At 39.6% G+C, this 21,251-nt stretch overlaps 1 protein-coding gene across 2 annotated transcripts in view; it reads right to left on the reverse strand.

Moving 5' to 3' along the window:
- Positions 1-390: 390 nt before the first annotated feature.
- MRPS27 (mitochondrial ribosomal protein S27) overlaps positions 391-21,251 on the reverse strand; it is a 49,245-nt gene continuing 28,384 nt past the window's right edge. Inside the window, exons 5-11 of one of the 2 annotated variants that reach the window (XM_074165871.1) lie at positions 15,581-15,695; positions 15,024-15,102; positions 13,592-13,707; positions 10,629-10,731; positions 8,234-8,376; positions 4,984-5,139; positions 391-813 (exon numbers count right to left, since the gene is read on the reverse strand). In XM_074165871.1, the coding sequence (XP_074021972.1) occupies positions 574-813; positions 4,984-5,139; positions 8,234-8,376; positions 10,629-10,731; positions 13,592-13,707; positions 15,024-15,102; positions 15,581-15,695 (952 nt within the window). In that variant the 3' untranslated portion in view covers positions 391-573. Of the gene's footprint in view, positions 814-4,983; positions 5,140-8,233; positions 8,377-10,628; positions 10,732-13,591; positions 13,708-15,023; positions 15,103-15,580; positions 15,756-21,251 lie in introns of both variants that reach the window. The other variant, XM_074165870.1, reaches the window with a different exon arrangement.

The following is a 21,251-nucleotide window of genomic DNA, read 5'->3' on the forward strand; positions in this document are numbered from 1 at the left end:
CAGGGAAGGCACATCTGAGTGCCTGCACAAGTGCTAACTCAACCAGGCCGAAACTCTTTAAAAAAGTAGTTTTACAGTCTAAAGTTAGGCTTCCAACTCCATCTATAGTGGCCTGAATTTTCTAAATGGGTTGTGAAAAGAAAAACACCCCATCAATATATGTTAATCCTCTTAGTGTCTGAAGTTCAGAGTAGCCACGGCATTCTTTCCTGTGAGAAACCCCTACCGAAACAACTTGTGTTTTAAATTCTTCCCTCTTCTTTTGTTCCTTCCACTCTCCACACCTTTCATCACAGGCAAGCTACTTCTTATGCCTTTGTTTCTTTGTGTTGTCCCTATCCCACCCCCTGCCTAGCTCATGGTAGGAGGAAAAGACATCATATACAAGATGAAGATTTCTAAATCACATGTGCTTTACTTCAGGAAACAGGAAAAATGGGAAAAGTTTAATTTGCATATAGTAGTCACACACAGTCACACTTGCAGCAGGATTGAAGTGAAATAATAATGGTGAGCACTTCAGTTCACTGACAGAGGAATGCATACCACAATGGTTGTCTCTGAGTTCCAGTACTAAGCAGATGCTTCAGCTAGCTTCCTCGCTTCCATTTCCTGCTTGGCCTTTTCTCTCATCTCTCTTTCTCTCTCAATGAGAAGTGCTTGTTCTTGCTCCCACTCCTTTAGCTTCTGCTCATGTTTTGCAATGTCTTCCACTTCACATGCTGGCAACCTTTCCTTGACAAGTTGGGTGGTCAGGGTTAACAAGCTTTCAGATTCAACCTTGCCAAGTGAATGCAGCTTAGAATACAGCTCCTGTCATAAAAAGGGATTTGGCAGGGAGTGAGAAGGAGAGAGCCAGTCAGTCACAAAATAATCAGCCACAAAATACTTTCCTGTAACAACCAATACACTGCTGTTTGAATCTAACTGTTAGCTGGGCTATATAGGGTGCCGGGTGATACTTTATCCCAGGAAAGTGTTTTGACTGTAGTAGCTAGTACCATTTCTTGAAATGCTAACCTCTAGAATAATTTTTTTGAGCAATGAAACTAAAAGAATGAAGTTTAATTTCCATTAACCGTTGAAATTCTATTTTCCCAAGTTCAGTTATCTTGTATTAACAAAGATTAGCTGACCAGTCAACTACAATAAATATAATCTAAACACCTTGTTTTTGCATCTTACCTCAAAAACAATTGAACTATTTGTTCCATGCTGCCTGCATTATCATCCCTCTCAACACATGCACATCACTTCAAATGCCATCTTGCTAACGGCATACTAAGTAACTCTCACAATTTCCCTTCCCAACAGTTACTGTGATCTGAGGCTTGGCTAAGCTTACACAGACTGTATAATTGCAATAAAGCAAGGGATATTTTTCCAGGGATATTCTACACTGAAACTAAGAGCAGAGCTTCAGTAAGAAACTGTGCAGTATTTATTTCTTCAGCTTATCTATATTTCATGCAGCATAAAAATGCTAGCTCACTTAAGATGATGAATCATCCAGTGATACTATTTCTGGCTTTCTGGAATCTTTGGCCTGATGGCTCACTAACATTCTGATTAATTGCCTTAAAAGTGCAGATACACAACCAAGGAGGAGTTTCCTGTGGGGAGAAAGATGAGATGGCACTGGCAGATTCTTCACCCCTTGCTCGCTCATTAGATAGCAACACATTTTCCTGATCATTCTTTTAAATAGAACGTTTATTGAGCCCAGCACTCGCAGAAATGTTTAAAGTAAGTATGTTTGCTAAAGAAAGGCGCACCCATGCCTCTTTCTGGGCCCTTTGAATAAAGCCTATTGTTTTGCATTGCAGGATGATGGAAAGAAGATATGGGTATCATTCACCTCCAAATAAAATGGCAATTCTGGAGCCATGCAGATATCCAGACTTCCAGTTATCACTGGAAGCTTATGCGCTGTGCTGCTGGCTCACTGTGTTTCTCTTACCCCAGCCCACGCTGGCAATAATCTGGAAAGGCATGGCCCCTCAGCTCCTGTCTTGAGGCTCTGCCTTGTTCTTATACAGGAAACTATGGTGTCCCCTCTGAGACCTTTCCACTTCTCTCTGCCTTACCCAACAGAACTGCAGGCTTTGCTGTGTTCCGCCAGACCCTTGAAGGTTTGAACTGGACAGACGGCACACTAAAGGCTCTTTAAAATGCTAGGCATGCAGGTCTGAGGGGCTTGGGTATTTGGCTCTGTCTGGTTTTTGATTTTATGATAAAGAATGGAAACAAAACCAATGGCTTTGGAGCTAATGGACTAAAACCAAGCTCTAATATTTAGGTGTATTCATGTATTTTGTTTGAGATGTCAGTAAGTATACAATGCATCAATGAGAAACATGAAGAGACGATACAACTTGGGTATGGGGAAGGAATCTGACAACTATACTCATGTTTACAGATTAGATATTCAGCTTAAACATAACTGGGTTAGATCCTTCAGACTCTCCCTACTAACCACTATCAAGGATGAGCTGAAAAGGGGGGTTATGCACTGATTCTAAGCAGTATGAAATGGAACTAGAGAAAGGCAATAAACTGGAAACTAGCAGGACTTTTCTTCCAAGCCATTACTGGTACCACTGAACTCCTGGAATCTTCCTTGCTCTGCTGTACATATTAGTGAAAGTAATTTAGGAATGCATCAGGCTCTATGTCATACAGGTACCGAAAGGACACATTGTTACTTGGCTAAATCATTGATTTTTATAAGCAGTCTCCAGGGCTCTGCATGCAGACAGTTAGAGAAGAAGCACTGCTTTTAGGGAGCGTGTTCCCAGCATTTATGCGATGAAATGCTTGCCCGCTGATCATTGACACAGATGGAAGGAATTGCCTGAGGAACAGTGTAAAGAGTAGTGAGACTCAGCATACCGGATCTGAAAACAGGTAATTACAACACGAATGGCAGTGCCAGACATAGAGCCTAAATTACAGGTCTAAAGGCTTTATCTGGAACGCGCCAAATGCCCTCAAGTCTTTTTTGTTTTAGTGGAAGTGAAGGACATGCTGCCTCTTACACATCATATCTGTTAGGCTGCTGTGGCTTTTTCAGGTACTTCCACAAATGGCTGTTCTGAAGGTTGGTATGAGACATGGAGTCCAAGTACGTGTATAAAAGCCATGCAGAACAACCTACAGTTCTAGGCAAGAACTGTATGTCTGGAGAAAATCCACATGTTTTTCCTCACATACTCAGATGTATGCCTGGTGAAAGAGAACTTGGCAAGCAGGAGACAGAAGCAATTGGTTTTGAGCTCAAGGAGAAAGACTGGGACATGCTGGCTAATGCAGGGCTGGACAAAGTGCAACTGAAGTGTTTTCAGCAGCAAATTCCATGTCGGGGTTACATCACACAAAGGGCAGATGATCTGTGCTGGGACAGCAGCTGTGAATGCCAACATCACCAGGTTGCTTCAGAGCTCCCACCTTCCCTCAGACTTGTACAGGTTTCTAATTAACTCCTCTGCCCTGTGAACTATGCCCATAGGTGTCCAGGTCCGGACACTGGGAAGATTGGCTGGTGTAGGCCTAATGGATTAGAGAGAAGAGTCTGACAGCTCTGTCAAGCTTAGCTGAAAAGGCATTCTGACTTGAGAGTTCCTTTTCTCATTGAGACAACAAGAAATTATGGTTTATTTACATATAAATTACTGTTGGATGCCTAGAGTTCACATGAGGCCTATGTCTTTCTTATATTCAGACTTTTCTAGTGACAACTTAGAGCTAAATATTAGGACTGTAGTTTGCTGGCTCAAGGTCAGGGCACCCACTGCCACACCAAGGAATGCCTGAACTGGGGTTAATTATGGAACTTGTGGAAAGGTTGAAGTGAGAAGAAAACTACTCTCTTGGCAGTAGTCTGTCCCAAATTTGACATTCAGACTCTGTTTTGAGCACTCTGCATTATTTTCTTCAAGACTAGGCAATGAGAGACTCATAAAAATGTCTCACTCCCTCCTTCAAAGGGCACTTGTATTTACCTGATTCACTGGAATTCATCCAGGCATTAATTATCACATGCTGAGCACCCATTTATTCCAAAACACTTTAATTAAAAAGTCCAAAGTGCCTACAAAGCGAGTTTAATATTTAAAGATTAGTGGCAAACAATTTAGGTAAATAAAAATTAAAGAAAGGAAAAGTCTGTGTATGTGAGGCAAAACCATAGGATACTAGTCTTTCAACTTTTGAAATTTCTTTAGAAGAACAACAATCTGTATCCAGAACAACTGTCCAAGGTCGTGACAGCAACAATGGAAACTGATGTGCTATGAGAAGAGTACTGCTCTTGGAACTATAAGCCAGGTTAGTTTCAACCTGGGGTACTTCTTTTTTACCACAGCACAAATCAGAGATGATAAAATAAAATGAGTTCATTCTATAGGTACGAGATGATCAAATAAAATGCACTTGTATGTAGCTGTGCCTTAATGAACAACTGTTTATGTTTCATATTGTTATCATCAGCATAACGACCTAAAGATAAAAGGGAGGTGATACAGCCTTACTTAATTCCCCAGACTGGAAGTATAGGATGCAACATTCCTACTTAATTATAACATACCCAAATGGACAATAAATTCAGGATGGTCTCATGCCTATTACAATTTATTTTAATGAGCAAGAGCCCACACAAGGTCAGATAATGGAACTCTAATGACATACCACTTTCATGAACAAGACTGGATTTATCATTTTGATGTATGAAAAGTGAAGATAAAATCCTGGCAGACAGACAAAAGACAAGTGGCCTTGAGCATTTATGTCTTTGTAGGCTGCTGCTTCCTGTTTGAAGAAGTGAAAATGTAAGGTGACATCCGTTTCAAAAATACCAGGTAGGACTCATAATGCACTGAACGGGTGTCAGTCTACTAGTCATAATAAGCCATTATAATATTTTCCAGTACATATTATGGAGGACTACTATATCCTAGAATATTTAGATAAATTAAACTCTCTTACCTTGAATTGGCTGTAATACTTGGGTACTTTAGACTGCTCTGTTTCTTCTGATTCTGCACACTGTGACTTCTGCTCTAATTTCTTGACTTCTTCAGCTGATTCTGGACCAGGTTTTTCTTCAAGGGCAGACTGCAGAACGGTCTCCAGAGCATCAATCTGAACAATTACATTTGTCACTGTTAGCATAAACAGTTTGGAAATACAATCAGAGTAACACCACCGTTATGTGTACAAACAACTTCATGAGTTACCATGTATTTTGAAGTGACTTCTGTGTATGATAAAAAGAAAACTAAATTCTAAAAGGAATTGGGAGTTATTCTTGGGAGAATTTTGTACAGTACTTGGGACCTTTGAGGTTGGACATTAAATCCCTGCAACAGAACACCTCCAGCACCCTGTGCCAGGATTAAAATCCCCCATGACTCAGATGCCTATTGGTATTTGCAGATCCATCAGGCATTAAACTAATGTCTCCTCTTGGCCTGATATCCGGCCATAAATACTAATGCTCAGTGGTAGTCAGTGGTAAAAGCACTAGCATGATACACAAGCACAGACCCATTGAAATAAATTATTACTATGGAATGTTTGAACAATATAATCTTTAATAGATCATCTCAATACCTCTTTGGTGAAAAGAAGCAGGGAAATCACCTGTTCAGAAACAAGAACACTCATTCCTATCATTGGTCTGACAATTTAACCGGAAAAATGGAAATGTAGGCATATAATATATTGCTATAGGTATATTTTTAATCTGTGACACCTCTGTTATCTTCATGCTTCTGTCTTTTGAAGTGGTAAGAGAAGCACCATCTCCTAGCTGCAGTTGTATTAAAAGAATGCATTAGCTTCGCTAAGGGACTTTGTATGTTAGAAAAGATGGAACTGCTATATGGACGCTGCTGCTGTAATGGGAATAACATCATCACCATAACTGGAATTACTGGATGCGGGCTGCCTGCATTTTAAAGTTCATCTTTTACAAATGCAAAAAGCTGTTATCCTTCCATGAATCCTAATTCTGAACGTTTAACCGTAGGATGAAGTAACTCTGTAACCTTTTAATCTGTGATGCTTTCCCAAGCAAAAGGGATCTTAATACTTACAGTTTCATTTTCCTAGCATAAGTATATAATGCTGAAGGAATAAAAATTAAGCTTATTTGAACTAACATTCTTGACACTGAAATCTTATCTTTAAACTAGCAGTACTGAAACAGAATGAAATAAGCCATGAAATAATAACTATGAGTTTGGAAATACACACTTAGAGACTTTCTCAGACAATTGAAAAAACCAAAAACTGTCTTGCTTTTTCACAGTTAAATGATACAACACAATACTAAAAAGAGTCAATACTAAAAGAGTCTAACTCTGTGACTGTGCTGGCACGTAAGGACAATGATTTATAACACAGCCCATCTTTCTCAATGCTATGATACAGATTTTATGAGAACTGCATAATGGTTAACCTAGTCCTGCCCAACAGAGGCCCAGGACACGACATGAAAAAAGGTTTTATGGCACTTGAGGTTGTTTCCATCGTATCTGCTGCAGTGGAAGCTGACTGGCCCCAGTATTGTCAGTGCGCTTAGTCCTTCACCTTTAAGAATACTGCATTTTAGTCGGAAATAGTAATTTAAAAGATTTTGTATAGATTTTAACAGTAAAATCTTAATGAGCATTTAGATAGAAAAGGCCTGATGATGCAAATCAATACACTGTAATTACTTTACACCAGATAAGGATATGGACCACTTTCTGCACTATGGTCACAAAAATGCATTAAAAATGTGAGAAGAATTACTCTGATAATAACAAACCATCCAGGCCTGTTCTTGGTGGTTAGTTCAGTGAAACTTATGTAGACTTGCACTAGTGTTTATATACTGCTACATAAAACACAAATGAGGCCAAGGATCTCTTCAGGGAAGTTTCTGAGAGGCTCTCATGGTCATTGCTTGTTAATTGGATTTGTGAAGAGACACTTGCAGCATTAGTGAGTAATGGGTGACAACCTTTTTTTATTTTTTTAATTTTACTTCTTTTTTATTACTTTGTTCACTGAAAAAAGTAAAATGTGTCTCTGCGAAGAAAGCATTGCTAAATATTACTAGCATTTACTATTTTTACTGTATCAGTACACAGAAAGACGGGATCTTCTATGGATCTGTTGTATCACAGAGAGATGCAGCCTTGTTTCCACACTAGGATATTCATCTACAACCCAGAGCAAGCTGAGGAGTTCTCAACTAGGGTTTGTAAGCAGAAAAAAATCACAAGCACATTAGGCGGAGTTCTTCAGATGTGGAAGAAGGAAGAAATCCCCAAAAACACACACCCAAAGAGGTAACTCAAAAGGGTGGAAGTTGCAGCTGTGACCACTCCTTCCTTGCACTGTCCAGTATTACAAAGAGCTGCTTCTGAGCACAGAGCAATAGACAGGAGTACCTGCTGAGCACTGACCTAGCCTGTCCTAGCAAAAAGAAGACTGCCATCACCAGACACACCTTTGGGAAAGGGTACCAAGAAGAGGAGGTGAGACCTTAGTGTTGCTTCTATGCTCCAGCCCATGTGATGGTGGTGGTTTCCTAAGTTACTCCTCCTAAGATGTCTGATTCCAGGATCAGCCTGATGCTCCACAGCACTCCTAAGCCCCAAGTCCCATAGTCAGTTCTGACCTCACAAATGGACCAAATCTATCCATCCTCCCCAACTGAGGGCGCTACAACCCTTCTAGAAATCACTCCGTACTGTTTTTGTACCAGCATCACTCAGAACAATATCATCTTAGCGGGCAGAGAATACATGGAATTAGGCAGGAGAGGAACAAGATGTGGTATTTCATCCTCAAAGCTAAGAAGTATGTCTCTGAGTAAGTTCAAAAGCTTGGGAAACAAAGGTGTCTTCCCAGCCCCATAGACATGTGCTTCCTGTGACACAGACTCAGGTGTCTCTATAGGGAGGGGAAGGTTTAGGAAACAAATGGTTTGTGGCAATAACAAAGACTCATTCCCACGGACATGCCAGTAGACATCATCACTGGCTCACCAACTGAAACAGTGGTTCTGTTGTAAACATTACTTTTTCTCCTGTCTTTCAAAGACCTCTGAAGTATTGCTGGGCCTCTTCTCATTAGCAAGGCACAGAACTCACAGGTTTTACCTGAGAGTAAAGTTTGCATAAAATAGAGTTAAGCTTGTATAAAATTCCTCCTGTTCAGCAGGTTATGCCTTCATACTTACAGCTTCTTTGCAGATTTTGCTGTCCCCTGACAATGAAGCCACGTTCTCCATCACTTGCAAGGCTCTATTCAAGTATCCAGGTGTCCACATCAGTGGCATTAGATTGTATACGGCTCTTAGCCCTTTATTCAACTCCACTTTCCCTGTGATAAAGAAAAATTTTAGCATTAGTACTTCAACACTGGAGTCTCAACAGAATCCATATGGGTTGGCTCTGCTTTTCAGCAGTGACAGCAAGTGTGTTGGCTTCTGTGGTAAAAACAACATACTCTTCTACAAAGCTGCTCTGACAGAACTGCTATTACTTTATTTTACTAAGGTGCCTTCTTTTTGCCCAGCTTCATGGCTATTACACTTTTGTTTCTGGTTTCTCCCAAATTCTCCCTCCCGCCTCACCTAGAAATTTTGTCCAGATGGAAAAGAGGAAAAGTGTCAGGTTTTCTGGTTGTCTGCCAGTTGTAACAGCAGCTCTAAGCAAGATATCTGAAGATCTCAGACAAATGTATCCACAGCCTTCAGGGACTGACTGTGCAGCAGGTTTGCACTAAATCTCAGGCTCTGGACTCAACTCTGCGGCCTTTAGAGTCTACTCACACATGTGTCATGGCCAGACTGCACGGTACTTAGAGCACACTGGCTAACTATACAGCTTAGTACCGCTATTTCTGCTGGAGCTTCCTGAGATGAAATATGGAAGACCTGCCAAAATGAAATTTTGGTTCTCAATTTAGGACATCTTGTGGAACAAGACATTCACTCACTTTAGCACAACTTGTGATGCGTAGCAACACTATGTGGCTTTCCTTCTGATAGTAATTACTAGAGAACACAAAAATCCTACGTAACAGAGAAAATGTACATCATGTTGCAGTTGGTGAGTACTAACTCACAATGACTGTCACTCTAAGGTTTTGACTTTGTCATTGTCAATGTAACAAATAATACCACTTCAGTGTAGCTTACAAGAATTGTATCCAAGCTCTCAATCTAATTTGCACTCTGGCTATAATGACACAAAACTATGAAACACACCTTACTCTTTTTGACATGGAAGAGAACAGTTTAGAAAAAGCAAGGTAATAAGTGCACAGACAAAGCTTATAGACTATGGCTAAATTTAAACAGCTGACGTGCTTGAGTCCACTCTGTGCCCGTAGACATCTTTCACTCTCTGAGGTTGGTTCCATTAGTGTCGGCAAGACTGTGGAATACGTGACATAACAGTAAATAGCTTTTCATCTACTGAATCTCAATGTCATGGAACAAGTACCACTGCTCACAGACAACAGTGAAGTGCACTTTTGAATTACAGCCACTACTCAACCAATCTATACGACATAAAAAACACCCCAAACTGAATGCCAACTGGACAGCAAAGTCCCTATTTGTATCAGTATCTCCACTGGATATAAAACTACAGCTCTATGGAAAATCCTGCTTTCAAATTAATTTTCACATTTATCCCCTTCTTGACTGAAAATTATTTTTTTTGTCTTACAGTAATGATAAATCCAAATCAGTATGCTAACTCTGCCACTAAACATCGTATTTTGAGGCCACATTTTAAGAACAAGTCCACTTTCTATTACCCTCAATAAATTCTAGAATAAAATATAGTGCAGTAATGGAACAACTGCATAATCATACATTTTTATTTAATTAATTACTTTCAAGTACAAAATAATCTTGTAAAGAAGGACAAAACCTATCTGCATTATACTCCTCTAAAGGTTAGAGGAAGCTCAAGAATTACTTACCCCATTCCCCTTTTCTCCAGTTATGGACAGACTTTGATCTAAATGCTCTTTAATAATATAGCACATCATTAGCAGTGAAGACTCCTTAACAGATACAGGATAGAGGCACTGCTATCTGCTGTTCACAACAGAAACATTAACTTTACAGTGAGTAGTTAATGTTCTACACATAGTGCTTTTCAGGCTGTGCTCTCTGAACTTCTTGAGGTTTAAGGACTATTTTAAGAAGCTCACTAACTAGAAGAAGAGTCTATTGTCTATAACCTTAAATTTGTGTTATGGAACTCTGTACTTCTGTGTTTTTTTTTTAAATTTGCGGGTCCACAAACAAACCAACCCTACTGTTCTTTAAGAACATCTTTTTTTCAGCTGCCAATCCAAACCTGCAGGAAGCCCTAAAGGAGGTTCTGAAGCTGCCTGATAAAGGGCACACCACTTAAATCAGTACTACCCTCCAGGCTTACAAAACAGATTCAATCTTAAATTCAGTCTGAAACTGTTCCTTCCACTGCTTCGGTCTTTTTTTTCCTTTTTCTTAGCCTTCTCCTTGATTACATTTTAATAAAGCAAAGATGCCAATTTAATTCAGCCACTGAAGACAAAAGGGAAAAGATGACGGTGAGGGAGGTAAGACTTACCAAGGAATGCATAGCCATACAGCTGGGAGCTAAACCCCACAGTGTTTGTTTGCTTGAGACCCGTAAGCACTAGCGATGCTCCAAGATTTCTCTCCTCTTCCCACTGCAAATAATGTAAACTAAGTTAAGTGTCCCTTGACAAACGCAAACATAAAATGGCAGCAGCCAAAGATAGAGCACGTGGCTTTCATCAGATGTCTTAGCAATGAACTAAGAATCATTAAACATGTCTAGTGTTCAGAGTTAAAGTACGTATATCCTGAAAAATTGTACCCATCAAACACCTCTCTTTCCAGAAGAAGAGTGAGGTTGAGTGAGTGGTTGAGATTTTGCATGGAAGCCAGTAAATGCACTTCCCTCAGGACGGAGCGTTACACTGATTTACACTGGCCAAGCTCTATCCCTGTCCTTCATGACCTACCACTTGCTTCAGGCTAACGCTGCTGAAGAAAAAAAATTACATGGCTTCTTTACTAGAGCAGCCTTTTCTTTGAAGTACGTAGTAAGATACATACTTCACTATGCCTCACTAGAATTGGAAAACACTGAGAGAAGAATATGCTGCTGATGGCTGCTCTGAATCCAAAATCTGCACTGTGAAAAGAACATATGCAGCTCACCAAGACCACTGTATGCCTTAGGATTAAAAGTACAACTGTCTCTCCAGCTAGAGAGGAGTACCAGCTGCCTGAGCAAGACCACCAGTGATTGTTAAAGAAGGGCGCCCAGTCAGTTAAGTACACTACAACCGCAAGAGTAGTGTGAATTTTGCTTTGCTATGGGATAGTACAGTACATTTTTTAAGACCAGAGAAGCACAAACATCAAGGGTAAATGTCTCTTTACTGCAAGTGAAAGGAGCTGAACAACTCTCATTGCTAAGAAAATGAGGAAAAGGAAGCTGTAAAAAGCAATAGGAGGAAGTCCGGCCCTCTAACACATGGGGTTCATCCCAGGGTACCCCAGTGTCTTGTTTATTACCTTATGAGCTGAAACAAGTATTTCACTGGTGAAGGAAGAAGGCTTCTGAAAAATTCCCTGAGGTACACTCAGTCTTAAAAAGCACAAAGGCTTGACCTTCTGGTTTTAATGCATTATTCAGAGATGTCTTTTCAAGGTATGGCATTTTTTTGTGTCTCCATTTGGGTGCTACAAGAATTTGCATGTTATCATCTGACACAGAATACCTAACAGTCAGGCAAGGTATTTGCCTGACCCAGAAAAGGGATACAAGGAGATAAGACTGTTTCGTGCTGAATTCAGCACTCCAGCCGAATGTTAGAGGAAAATTAGATGTAACTGGAAAAACAGGGCTTTTAGTGGTTAGGTTCTTTCGGGAGCTAGCTCATGGGTCCAGGAGCTGGGAGAACAGCAAGAATATAACATTAACACTTTTGCAGTGGAAGGCAGCAATCATACTGACTGTTTTCAGCAGTCAGGGAGGAAACTCTCTGGGGAGAGCCAAGACCAGTCAGGCTTTCGATGGTGTTTATAACAGCAGAAAAATGGAAGCTCTCTATCACCACTGCTATACACACTAAGAACTAACATAGTCAGATTGCCCAAGATTCAGCTCTCAAAGTTAAAATATATTTCATCAGGCTGCTGGACTCCATGGACTATTGAGAAGGGCCTGTCTGCAACACCATGCTGGCTGACCTGTCTCATACCCTGGGAAAAGGGAATGGGATTTTCACAAGCAGCTTAGCAGATCTCATAACTCTGTCTACCCCTACCCATAAAATCAAACACAGAAAAATGGTACTGAGCATTATGAGGTGTTGAATGGTACTCAGTATGGTGTATACATATAAAAATATGGCTTACTGCTCCCTTTGGATGGAGTTATTTCAAAATGCCTATTAAAATAAGTCACAGCTATATAAATATGCTTGCCTTAAATGTGTCGTAAGTCCATACCACCCTTGCTTGCATATTCTCCTTTCATGAAATGCTACATATATTCACAAGTGCTTGTCTTTGCAGCAAGGATACACAAACATGGACAAACACAATGGGAAAATGAGATTTTTGGTCCCTCTGCTTTTCATATCTAAGTGATCAAGTGTACTTGACTTCTGGGGAACGAAGGAGAATATAGAACAGGGTAAACGCACATCTGTTTTCTATAGTGAAAACTGAAATTACAACCCAATTGAGTAAAACCTTAAGGCTTCTGTAATATGCATTTTGGAAGATGCTTCATGTAAGACAAATGGAGGCTTCAAGCATTTTCCTTATGGATGACAACATACTACTGAAAGCTTGTGCCAAACTACATGATCGACTCAGCCCTTTGCTGATACCTAACCAAGCCCCTTCTGCAAAGGTAGAATAATGCCACTTCCAAGAGCCTGAGGTAGAATAATGCCACTTCCAACAACTGTCATGTTGGCCTTAAGCAAGCAAGATGTGAGTAAGAATCCCCTAAATCATTGGAGACAGGAGAGAATTCAGTTTTAAAACCAACACATACTAGAAACAATACACACAAAGCCAAATGGGATAGTAAAAATCCTAGTGAAAATGCTTTATACTTCCGCAGTATCACTGCTACCAAGCTCTAATGGTAAGCAACACTCACCTTAACAGGGTCCTATACAATGAGTGACACAGGTTTTTTGTGTTAACTGATAGAACCCTATTTGAACTGAACTGAAATGTCATTTCATAACCTTCCAATGGGCATACATTACATCTGAAAATTCCAACACACCTTCCCTTTCAGAGAAAAGATCAAAAGGGGTGACAAGTTATTTGATGGCTCTTGTGTTTTGTTCTTGGTTTTTTTTTTTTTTTCTTTCTTCTGCAGTTGTAAAAATAATGAAAAAAAATTGGAGTATTTATTTTTTTCAGGTAAACTTAGGGAAAATATAATCTATTCAAGACTGAATGCCCAACTGACTGCACCACGACACTTAGAAGCAGAGGCTTTTTGTACCATTTTGAGTGTGGTCAGCTTACCGTATGTTCAGACTTGGTTGCCAGATGCTGGTATAAAACATAGAGAGAAAGAAGCTGTGTTGAGAATTCATCAAAACTTTCTTGCAGCATAATCTCTGTTACTACTGACATAGCATCTATGATGAAAAACAATACATAATCAGCATATGCAAATTTACAAAGCTCCCTTTCACACCCACTTTTGTTCACTGGTACTTTACTGCTGTAGTATGTTTTGAAGTAGTTAGGGAGAAAGTTAAAGATTTCTTATGATTAGTAGTATAGAATTAGTCTTACTCACTTGGGTTATTCAAACAAACTAGGGGAAGGATGAATGGGTTGAATAGCAGTAAGCCACACAAAGGAGCTTTCCAAACTCATCTTAGCTCTACACTCTTCAATTGGCTCTTTTTTGCTCACCCCTTCAATCATTAACTTTTTTTTAAAAATCTCTAAAAATTACTTCTTTATTCTTGTATTTAGATTACAAGCAAGAGAAGACTAGCTTAAATTCACTGCCCTTAAGGTGACAGGAGAGTACAATGGAGCAGAAACATTGTCACAGATCACCCACAGCACTCACTGCATTCAGCCAACAGTGCTCTGAAGGAGCTCCACAGGGAGTTCCAGTGACACTCCCCATCAGGAAGGACAGTCTGTTAAACAAAAGGCCCTGAGCCTGTCACAGAAAAGAAATATGGATGGAATAAGGGGGAATTCACAGACGGGGGGAGGGGTCCTCTCAAAATAAAACAAATATATGTATTAATTTCCCATTTAACAAAATCTGCATGATAAAAGCTGCAGACAAGTCCTGCAATGCTATTATCCCCTTCAGGTATTTGTTTTACAAAAGGCTTATGCAAAGAAAAGCTCACTGCAAGTCTACAGTACCAGAAAAACTGCAGTGAAATGAAAATCTTCAATATTTGTCACCAAATATGAGAGGATTATGCATCTCAACACTTAAACAGTCAATATTGAAAGACAGGCACCTCAACATGGCAATTCAGCATAGCTAGCTCTCTCCAGTGACTGACAGAAGGTCTAGACAGACAGTTTAGATATGTAGCTTTTTGAATAGCTAAATGTAGGTAAGATAAACTCTACCAACATGCATTTTGATTCTTGTAACGCTCTAATCATCACTAATAACTCCTATAATGTCATTAGCATGTACATTAGACGTAAAAACTGGAGAGTTGGTTTACATTTGGAAGGGGATTAATCTCAGTAGAAACTGTGAACTGCATGTGTTTCAGAATTATATTATTAATAAAAACCCAATCGAAATGAGACACAAACACGCAGAAAAATACTTTAAAGGAAGAAGAAGATGTGCTCCTAAGTTGACTCCAGAGAAAAAGTGGCTAAAAGTTTTTAATTCAAAGAAAGGCTCTGCAGATTTAACAGTATGCAACTCAGGATGCAGAAATGGTACATATTTTCTTACCTTCATATTTCTTCTGCTTTATAAAACAATCCAACAAAATATTGAATGTAAAATTATCTGGGAAAATCCCATACTGAACCTGAGAAGAAGGAGGAAAAAAAAAATCAGTGTGAAAATCTGCTTTACAAATCTTCCCAATCATAGCACTAGAGACAGCAGAAAGATCCAAACCATGGCATTGCACATGGCTGCAACGTGACAGTCAAGCAAAACAAAGAGATTAGCATGGCTCTCGTGATGTAGGCCTTCTAACTTTTGATGGACTAGATTTGTTTTGGCATTTCATCTGACCCTTTTGGACCAGGAGGGGCATTGCCTGTCAGGTTTTTATGCCTCTCCTGCATCCAGCATGTTTTGGACACCAACACCATTTAAAAAAAAAAAAAAAAAAAGCTTCCTGGGAAAGAAGAGGAAATAAAAGCTGTAAAGAACTTTAGCATTCATTTGCATGAATATCTAATCTACAGGACATGGCTGCAACAGAAATTCCAGGTAAGCCCTACTTGTCTCAAAAAGCTGATCAAATATATTCATGGTTTTTCCTTGTAAAAACTTACCTTGTTTTTTAATGTGTATAAGGCTTTGTCTTGTGCACCATACTTTAAGCACTGTCTGATCCAGCTGTGGATGGTCCAGTCTCTCAAGTACCAACAATTTGGACTATGCCGAAACCTGAAGGATGATAAATGGTCCAGGTGACAATATGACTCTTTGTTACCACAGAAACAAATTCTGTAATCAACAAACTGGGAGTTTCAGAATTGCTGTCTTTCATCTCAAATATAAACCTGCCTGTGTTTGACTTTGCAGTCAATCCTTGGTCTCCTAAGGGCTCCAGCTAGCCCATTCAAGTAAGAGAAACAAAAGTCTGATACACTTTAACAATGTATACCAAGGGGGAATCTGACCTTTTCACAAACGCGTAATATTTTAAATTTCTCAATTTCCAGAAAGCCTACTGTTTTTCTCCTGAAGAGATGAATACCATAAAATAATAGCTTGGTATATTAACGAACACCAACTGTGATTGCTATAAACAGTGTAGTGCTTTTTAACCTTGTCCTTCTGATGGTGTAACATTGCATTGTTGCTGGTCTCATCGAAGAGCAACACTGCTCCATGACTGATGACATGACCAAGTATCAGAATTACATCAAAATACAGCTGAGTCTGACCCTTTGGAGCTTGTGTAATCTGGTGTCTTCCACCCTCTCTAACTCATGCCTCACTTCAACCACTTAAGAATTCATTGTGCCTCAGCACAGGTCATCCCTGGGCTGCTGCATGCTTCATTTGAGTTTAGAAACGCTTCATCAGCGAGGCAGGCCTCCTGCAAGGGCTCTGCCGGAGAGCCCCCCTCTGCCCCCCTCGCACGGCTGCCTTGTTCCCCACGCATGTTTCTTTAACTCGTTCTGAGACACCTCAGGCCATGGCTTTAGCAGTCTACCCAGGCAACCTACTCCAGTGCTCAACCAATTTGTAAAATGGAATACTTTTAAGTTCAGCCTCTTTTATTTTATCCTTATTCAGACATACACACTTTGCTCTGTATTTGGAGAAGTGGTGGCAAAAAGCATACAGAGCTTTACCTTTGGCAAAGACTCAAAAACCAATTAAGAGTCCAGTGGTAGGAGCTACTGCTTCGGTCCTGGGCTGAATTTCACACCCCAGTGTGAAGAAATGCACGTAAATTTTCTCAATTCAAATTTTATGCATGAAAAATGGGCTCAGTCCCCAACACAGAAGCGACTGCCACTTCCTGTCAGAAACGCCCAGGAGTGAGCTGGGCTCATGTACAGATGCTTGCAGCCTCCAGCCAAGCTGCAGCACCATTTAGAGGCAGGGTTGGCTCTTCCATCTGAGTGAGCACGCTTTCCAGAACATTTATCAGATTAACGTGCCCACCAACTCTCTTTCCCCCTCAGTGAATCTCTCTCTGATAGCATCCCACAGCTGAGGGCTACACAGATGACCAAGCCTGGAAAAGTCCTGCAGCCTAGAGAGCCTTCAAAATGCAGAAGACATCCAACATGCCAAAAGCTGAGCTAAACAACTACACAAAATATATGGTTTTGTAAGTGACACATGAAATCTCCCCATTAAGTTGGAATTTAGCAGAAAAAGAAAAGCATGCTTTGAATATTAAATTACAAACATCCATTTTGTTGCTCTAATTGCTTTCCATTTTCTTCCCTCTGGAGTTCAAATATTGGGAACAGCAAGAACATATATTTGCTTTCATTAAAGTCCTGTTTCAATAATGGTTACAGGAAGCATCAATTACAGGCATTTGGATTTAATCATATTTTGATGAAACAATTGTCTAATTGCTACAGACTGTTTCACCAGCCATTTCAAACAGGTCAGAGTGCAACACCAGCGCCCAGCAATAAAGCTGCCAGCACCTTTTAAAGTTGCTTCATGAAATGGTTAAAATTGTTTCACGAGTGGAAAACAACAGACTTTTCTTATAAAACATGACAATGATGCTCTCAAAGACTTAGACCTCTCTTTTGATGCAATCTTTGGCATCCTTCCCAATAATCAGTTACACAGGAGGGAAGCAAACATTAAAAAAAAAAAAAAAAAAAAGAACAAAGGTTTTAATGGGTTTAAATATTCACCTTTTTGCAGAGCTGTATTTATTCTCTTAAGTACACACACCACAGTGAGAGAGAGCACTCCAATTCCAATACTTCCTGCACCTTGGGAATGCTACAGGCTACTGTAATGGTGAAATGCTTCTAGGTTTCAAAGTCAAATTGCACTCGGACAGTAAACAGCCTAAGGGATGTGATAGGGTCTAGAAACAGGATGAAACTGATCCTCAGTCAACACAAGTTTCTGGAATTGATATGAACAAAATTCACAGGCATGTTACAAAAACCCTTTTAAAAAAATCTTTGCACGAGCTTTGTAGGGCTGAGACTAATTTAAGTATCTGTGTATGGACAACCACAGGACCCACCAGTTTTAACTACTGTATGTTACTATTAAGATCTTTACACGAGGACCAGGTCTCCGCTGTGCTAGGGTACTACGCAAATAAAAACCAAATAGTTTCTCAGCCAAAGAATTTTCTAGTTAATTCTAATAATTAATTAAAAAATGTTGCCTGGGAATGGGACTGGTGCCAAAATTGTTCTGTCTCCATGTTAAAAGAATGCAATACATATGCATGTACATGATCCCTCAATACTACACACTTCCGTTAATCCATGCTGTGGAGGAAGAATTGGAAATGGAAGGGAAACAGGTACACTACACTGCAATCTTTAATTGTTTCTGATCCATATAATGCTGGGATGAGCTCTGTCTCTATTCTACTAGATGAGAAGATAAACCAACAGATTATCTGTTTTTACAGCTAACCTAGACAAACTAAACAAATGTTGTGGCAGACATTTTTATCTGAAAGGGAATCAGGGAAAAGAGGAGATTGCTGGTCATTTTGACAAGCAGTAACATCTCCCTCCTTCTCTTTCTCTATGAAACACAAAACAGGATATAATTAAGCAAGGCAATATGTTCAGGGACAGATGAAAAGACAGAAGGAAGCTAAAACTACAGAAAGCAGAGGATTCAGAGTGAATTAAATTAAGGAAGCCTCTAGCAATTGCTATGTGTTTAATGGAAAGACCAGGAGGTTATCTTGCAGATGTCTGCTGCTGAAACTCATTTTTCTGAGAACTAATAAAAACCCAAGCAGCACAAGATTCTTATAATGTGTTCAGAAAAGACAAGGAGAAGCATCCATAACAGTATTAGGGGAGCTCCCTGTTGGTATACTTTAATGTTAATGGCTAAAGAATCAATATGGTCATCTTTCCAGCAATTGAACTGAGAACATCTGTCCCTACAGGGAACAAGAGGAGGATGTCTGTAAGACAAGGAGTTCCTGAAATACCAACGTCATTGTGAATCTAACAGCACACAGTGCAATGGTACTAGAAATCCCCTAATTTTGGAAAATTGTTCAAATGATGCAGTCCAGAAACTTGATTTTCATTAAACTGTTTCTTTGTACTTGCAAAATTATTATAACTTGGAAGAGGTACAAAGAGTGTACAGCTGCAGTACAAGGCATCCAGAACATTTTTAGCCAAGCAAGCGCACACCCTCTCTTGCTCACAAACTGGCCAGCACATAGGGCTAAGAACATACTTTCAGCTTACTGATTTCCTGCACAGGGTCCTGTTGTTCATTATTTACAACAGTGCTGAAATACTCACACTGTGTTAAAGAAAATGAACAATGGAAAAGTTTATCAGATGCTGAGAGTGCTTTACGGAGTGCTCTACTAATACAGCAAGCATGACTTCTATTGGTGCCTTCCCACACTGCACAATAGCTGAATTGCTTCCCTTCTTTAATTATTTATTTTAAATGGTCTTTCAAATTTGTTTGGTGCCATCAAGTGGTGATGCACTCTAGTGCTGCTTTCACATACCTTGTATTCTCAAGGGAAGTCATACAGCAACTCTGAGAGCAAACAGAAGGACCAAGATGCTGGACTGTATTCTTTTCCTTAGGTTTGGTACAGAGCAGTTCATTGCTTTGGGGACAGTCACAAATGAGGAAGACAGTGAAGGAAAATCTTCTGGATTACAGAAGAGCAAGTGCTCCAGAAGTAATATACTACCAAGAACAGCTTTGCTGTACAAAGGGAAAGCCAGCTCAGCAGATCGGTTCTGATGCTTTGCTAAGCTGATCAGAAGCTCCATTTTGCACTCTGTGTCTTTCTTAAGGGTTGATACAATTCCTGGTACTGCCAGAGGTTATGCTTGTGCAATACACTAATTTTTCTTTTTTCCCCAATCTGTAAAACAGAAAGAAAAGTCCCCTTCTTTTCTCCAACTTTGTCTGACTTAATGATAAAATATTTTGTAACGATCTACAAATCCAGGGCACAGAACTGTATGATCTCTTAGGTCTCCAGATTTCCTCATGACTTTCTAAATTTCACCTGCATTTTGCTTGCTAAATTTGCATTACCATACATAAAATTAACTTCTTAAATAAAACCTCTTGTACTATAATGCTCTTCTCCTTTGTTATGCTTTAGAGATTCTTGTACTATCTCTGGCCACGTTGCAAGGAGGTGGAGTAACTAACAACAGAAGACACTGAGCCATCTCCATTCTTCCATTTTTTCTAATAACACATTTAGATGTGTTATTGTGCTTTCCTCAGAGTTAAAAGCAAAAAAGGTTTCAATGTTGCTAGCCCCTTGTAGGATCTAGTCCAGGAAAGGAAGGAATCTACCCAGTGGTAGTGACTGTAACAAATTCCTTCCATCTATGCTTCAGATCTCTCTTACTTGTTTTAGAACTAGAGAGAAATATGGGTTTGCATGTTCATTTGCTTTAATCAGGAGGGGAAAGTGCCAGATTTCTTCTCATCCACTTAAAATTCTAAAAAAGTCCTGAGGCAAAACGTAAGGAGACTTAAAATGAATAAATATCACAAGAAATGTCTCTGTGAGCCAGGAAGAAGCGCTCTCAATGGAATGAATCCAAAGCCACTCCACATTTTGCACAAGTCATACAGGGCTGTGAAGCTCCTTGGCAATGCCATGGTTTTTTCTTCCCAGGCACATTTTTTTAAGCTACAGTGCATAATGATCAAATGGATTCCAGGCAGGCTTAGCTTGGAAACTGGAAGGCTAAGGAAACGTCACCCAAAACTCTCCCTTTGTTTGTCATTTTAAGCCACAGCCTTGGGAAAAATGGTCTGCATTTTAAATGAACCCAGAGGCATTGCTCATGTGTCAGCGTCAAAGGCAACAGCCCTGAAAAAAATCTTTGTTGATTGAAATTTCCTTTTAAACGTGAACAAAACTTTATTTTTCCATCTCTTCTTTGCCTGCACCTTAGCCTACATTTTTTTTGTATGCATCCTTTTAAAATTGTCATGCATAAACATACCAGTCCTATAGGAAATACCTCATGCATTAACTGCCTAAGCTCAAGCAAAAACAAGGAACGTTTTACTTTTGTGTTGAAATAAAATCTCAACTAGCATATGCAGTACAAGAAAAGAATTATCAAAAGCACTAACAGGACAGATTAAAAAAATTAGACGAGTTAACTGTAACAGAGGATAGTCTAATGCTGAGGCAGAATTGTGCTCTTACACAGAAGAGAAACATTTTGCAGACTCCCTGAAGAAAGCCCATATTCAGACCTTATTCTGTTTTAATTTTTATTGACTTTCCTGACCTTTGAT

The sequence above is a fragment of the Numenius arquata genome, chromosome Z (assembly GCF_964106895.1).
Source record: "Numenius arquata chromosome Z, bNumArq3.hap1.1, whole genome shotgun sequence".
Lineage (NCBI taxonomy): Eukaryota > Metazoa > Chordata > Aves > Charadriiformes > Scolopacidae > Numenius > Numenius arquata.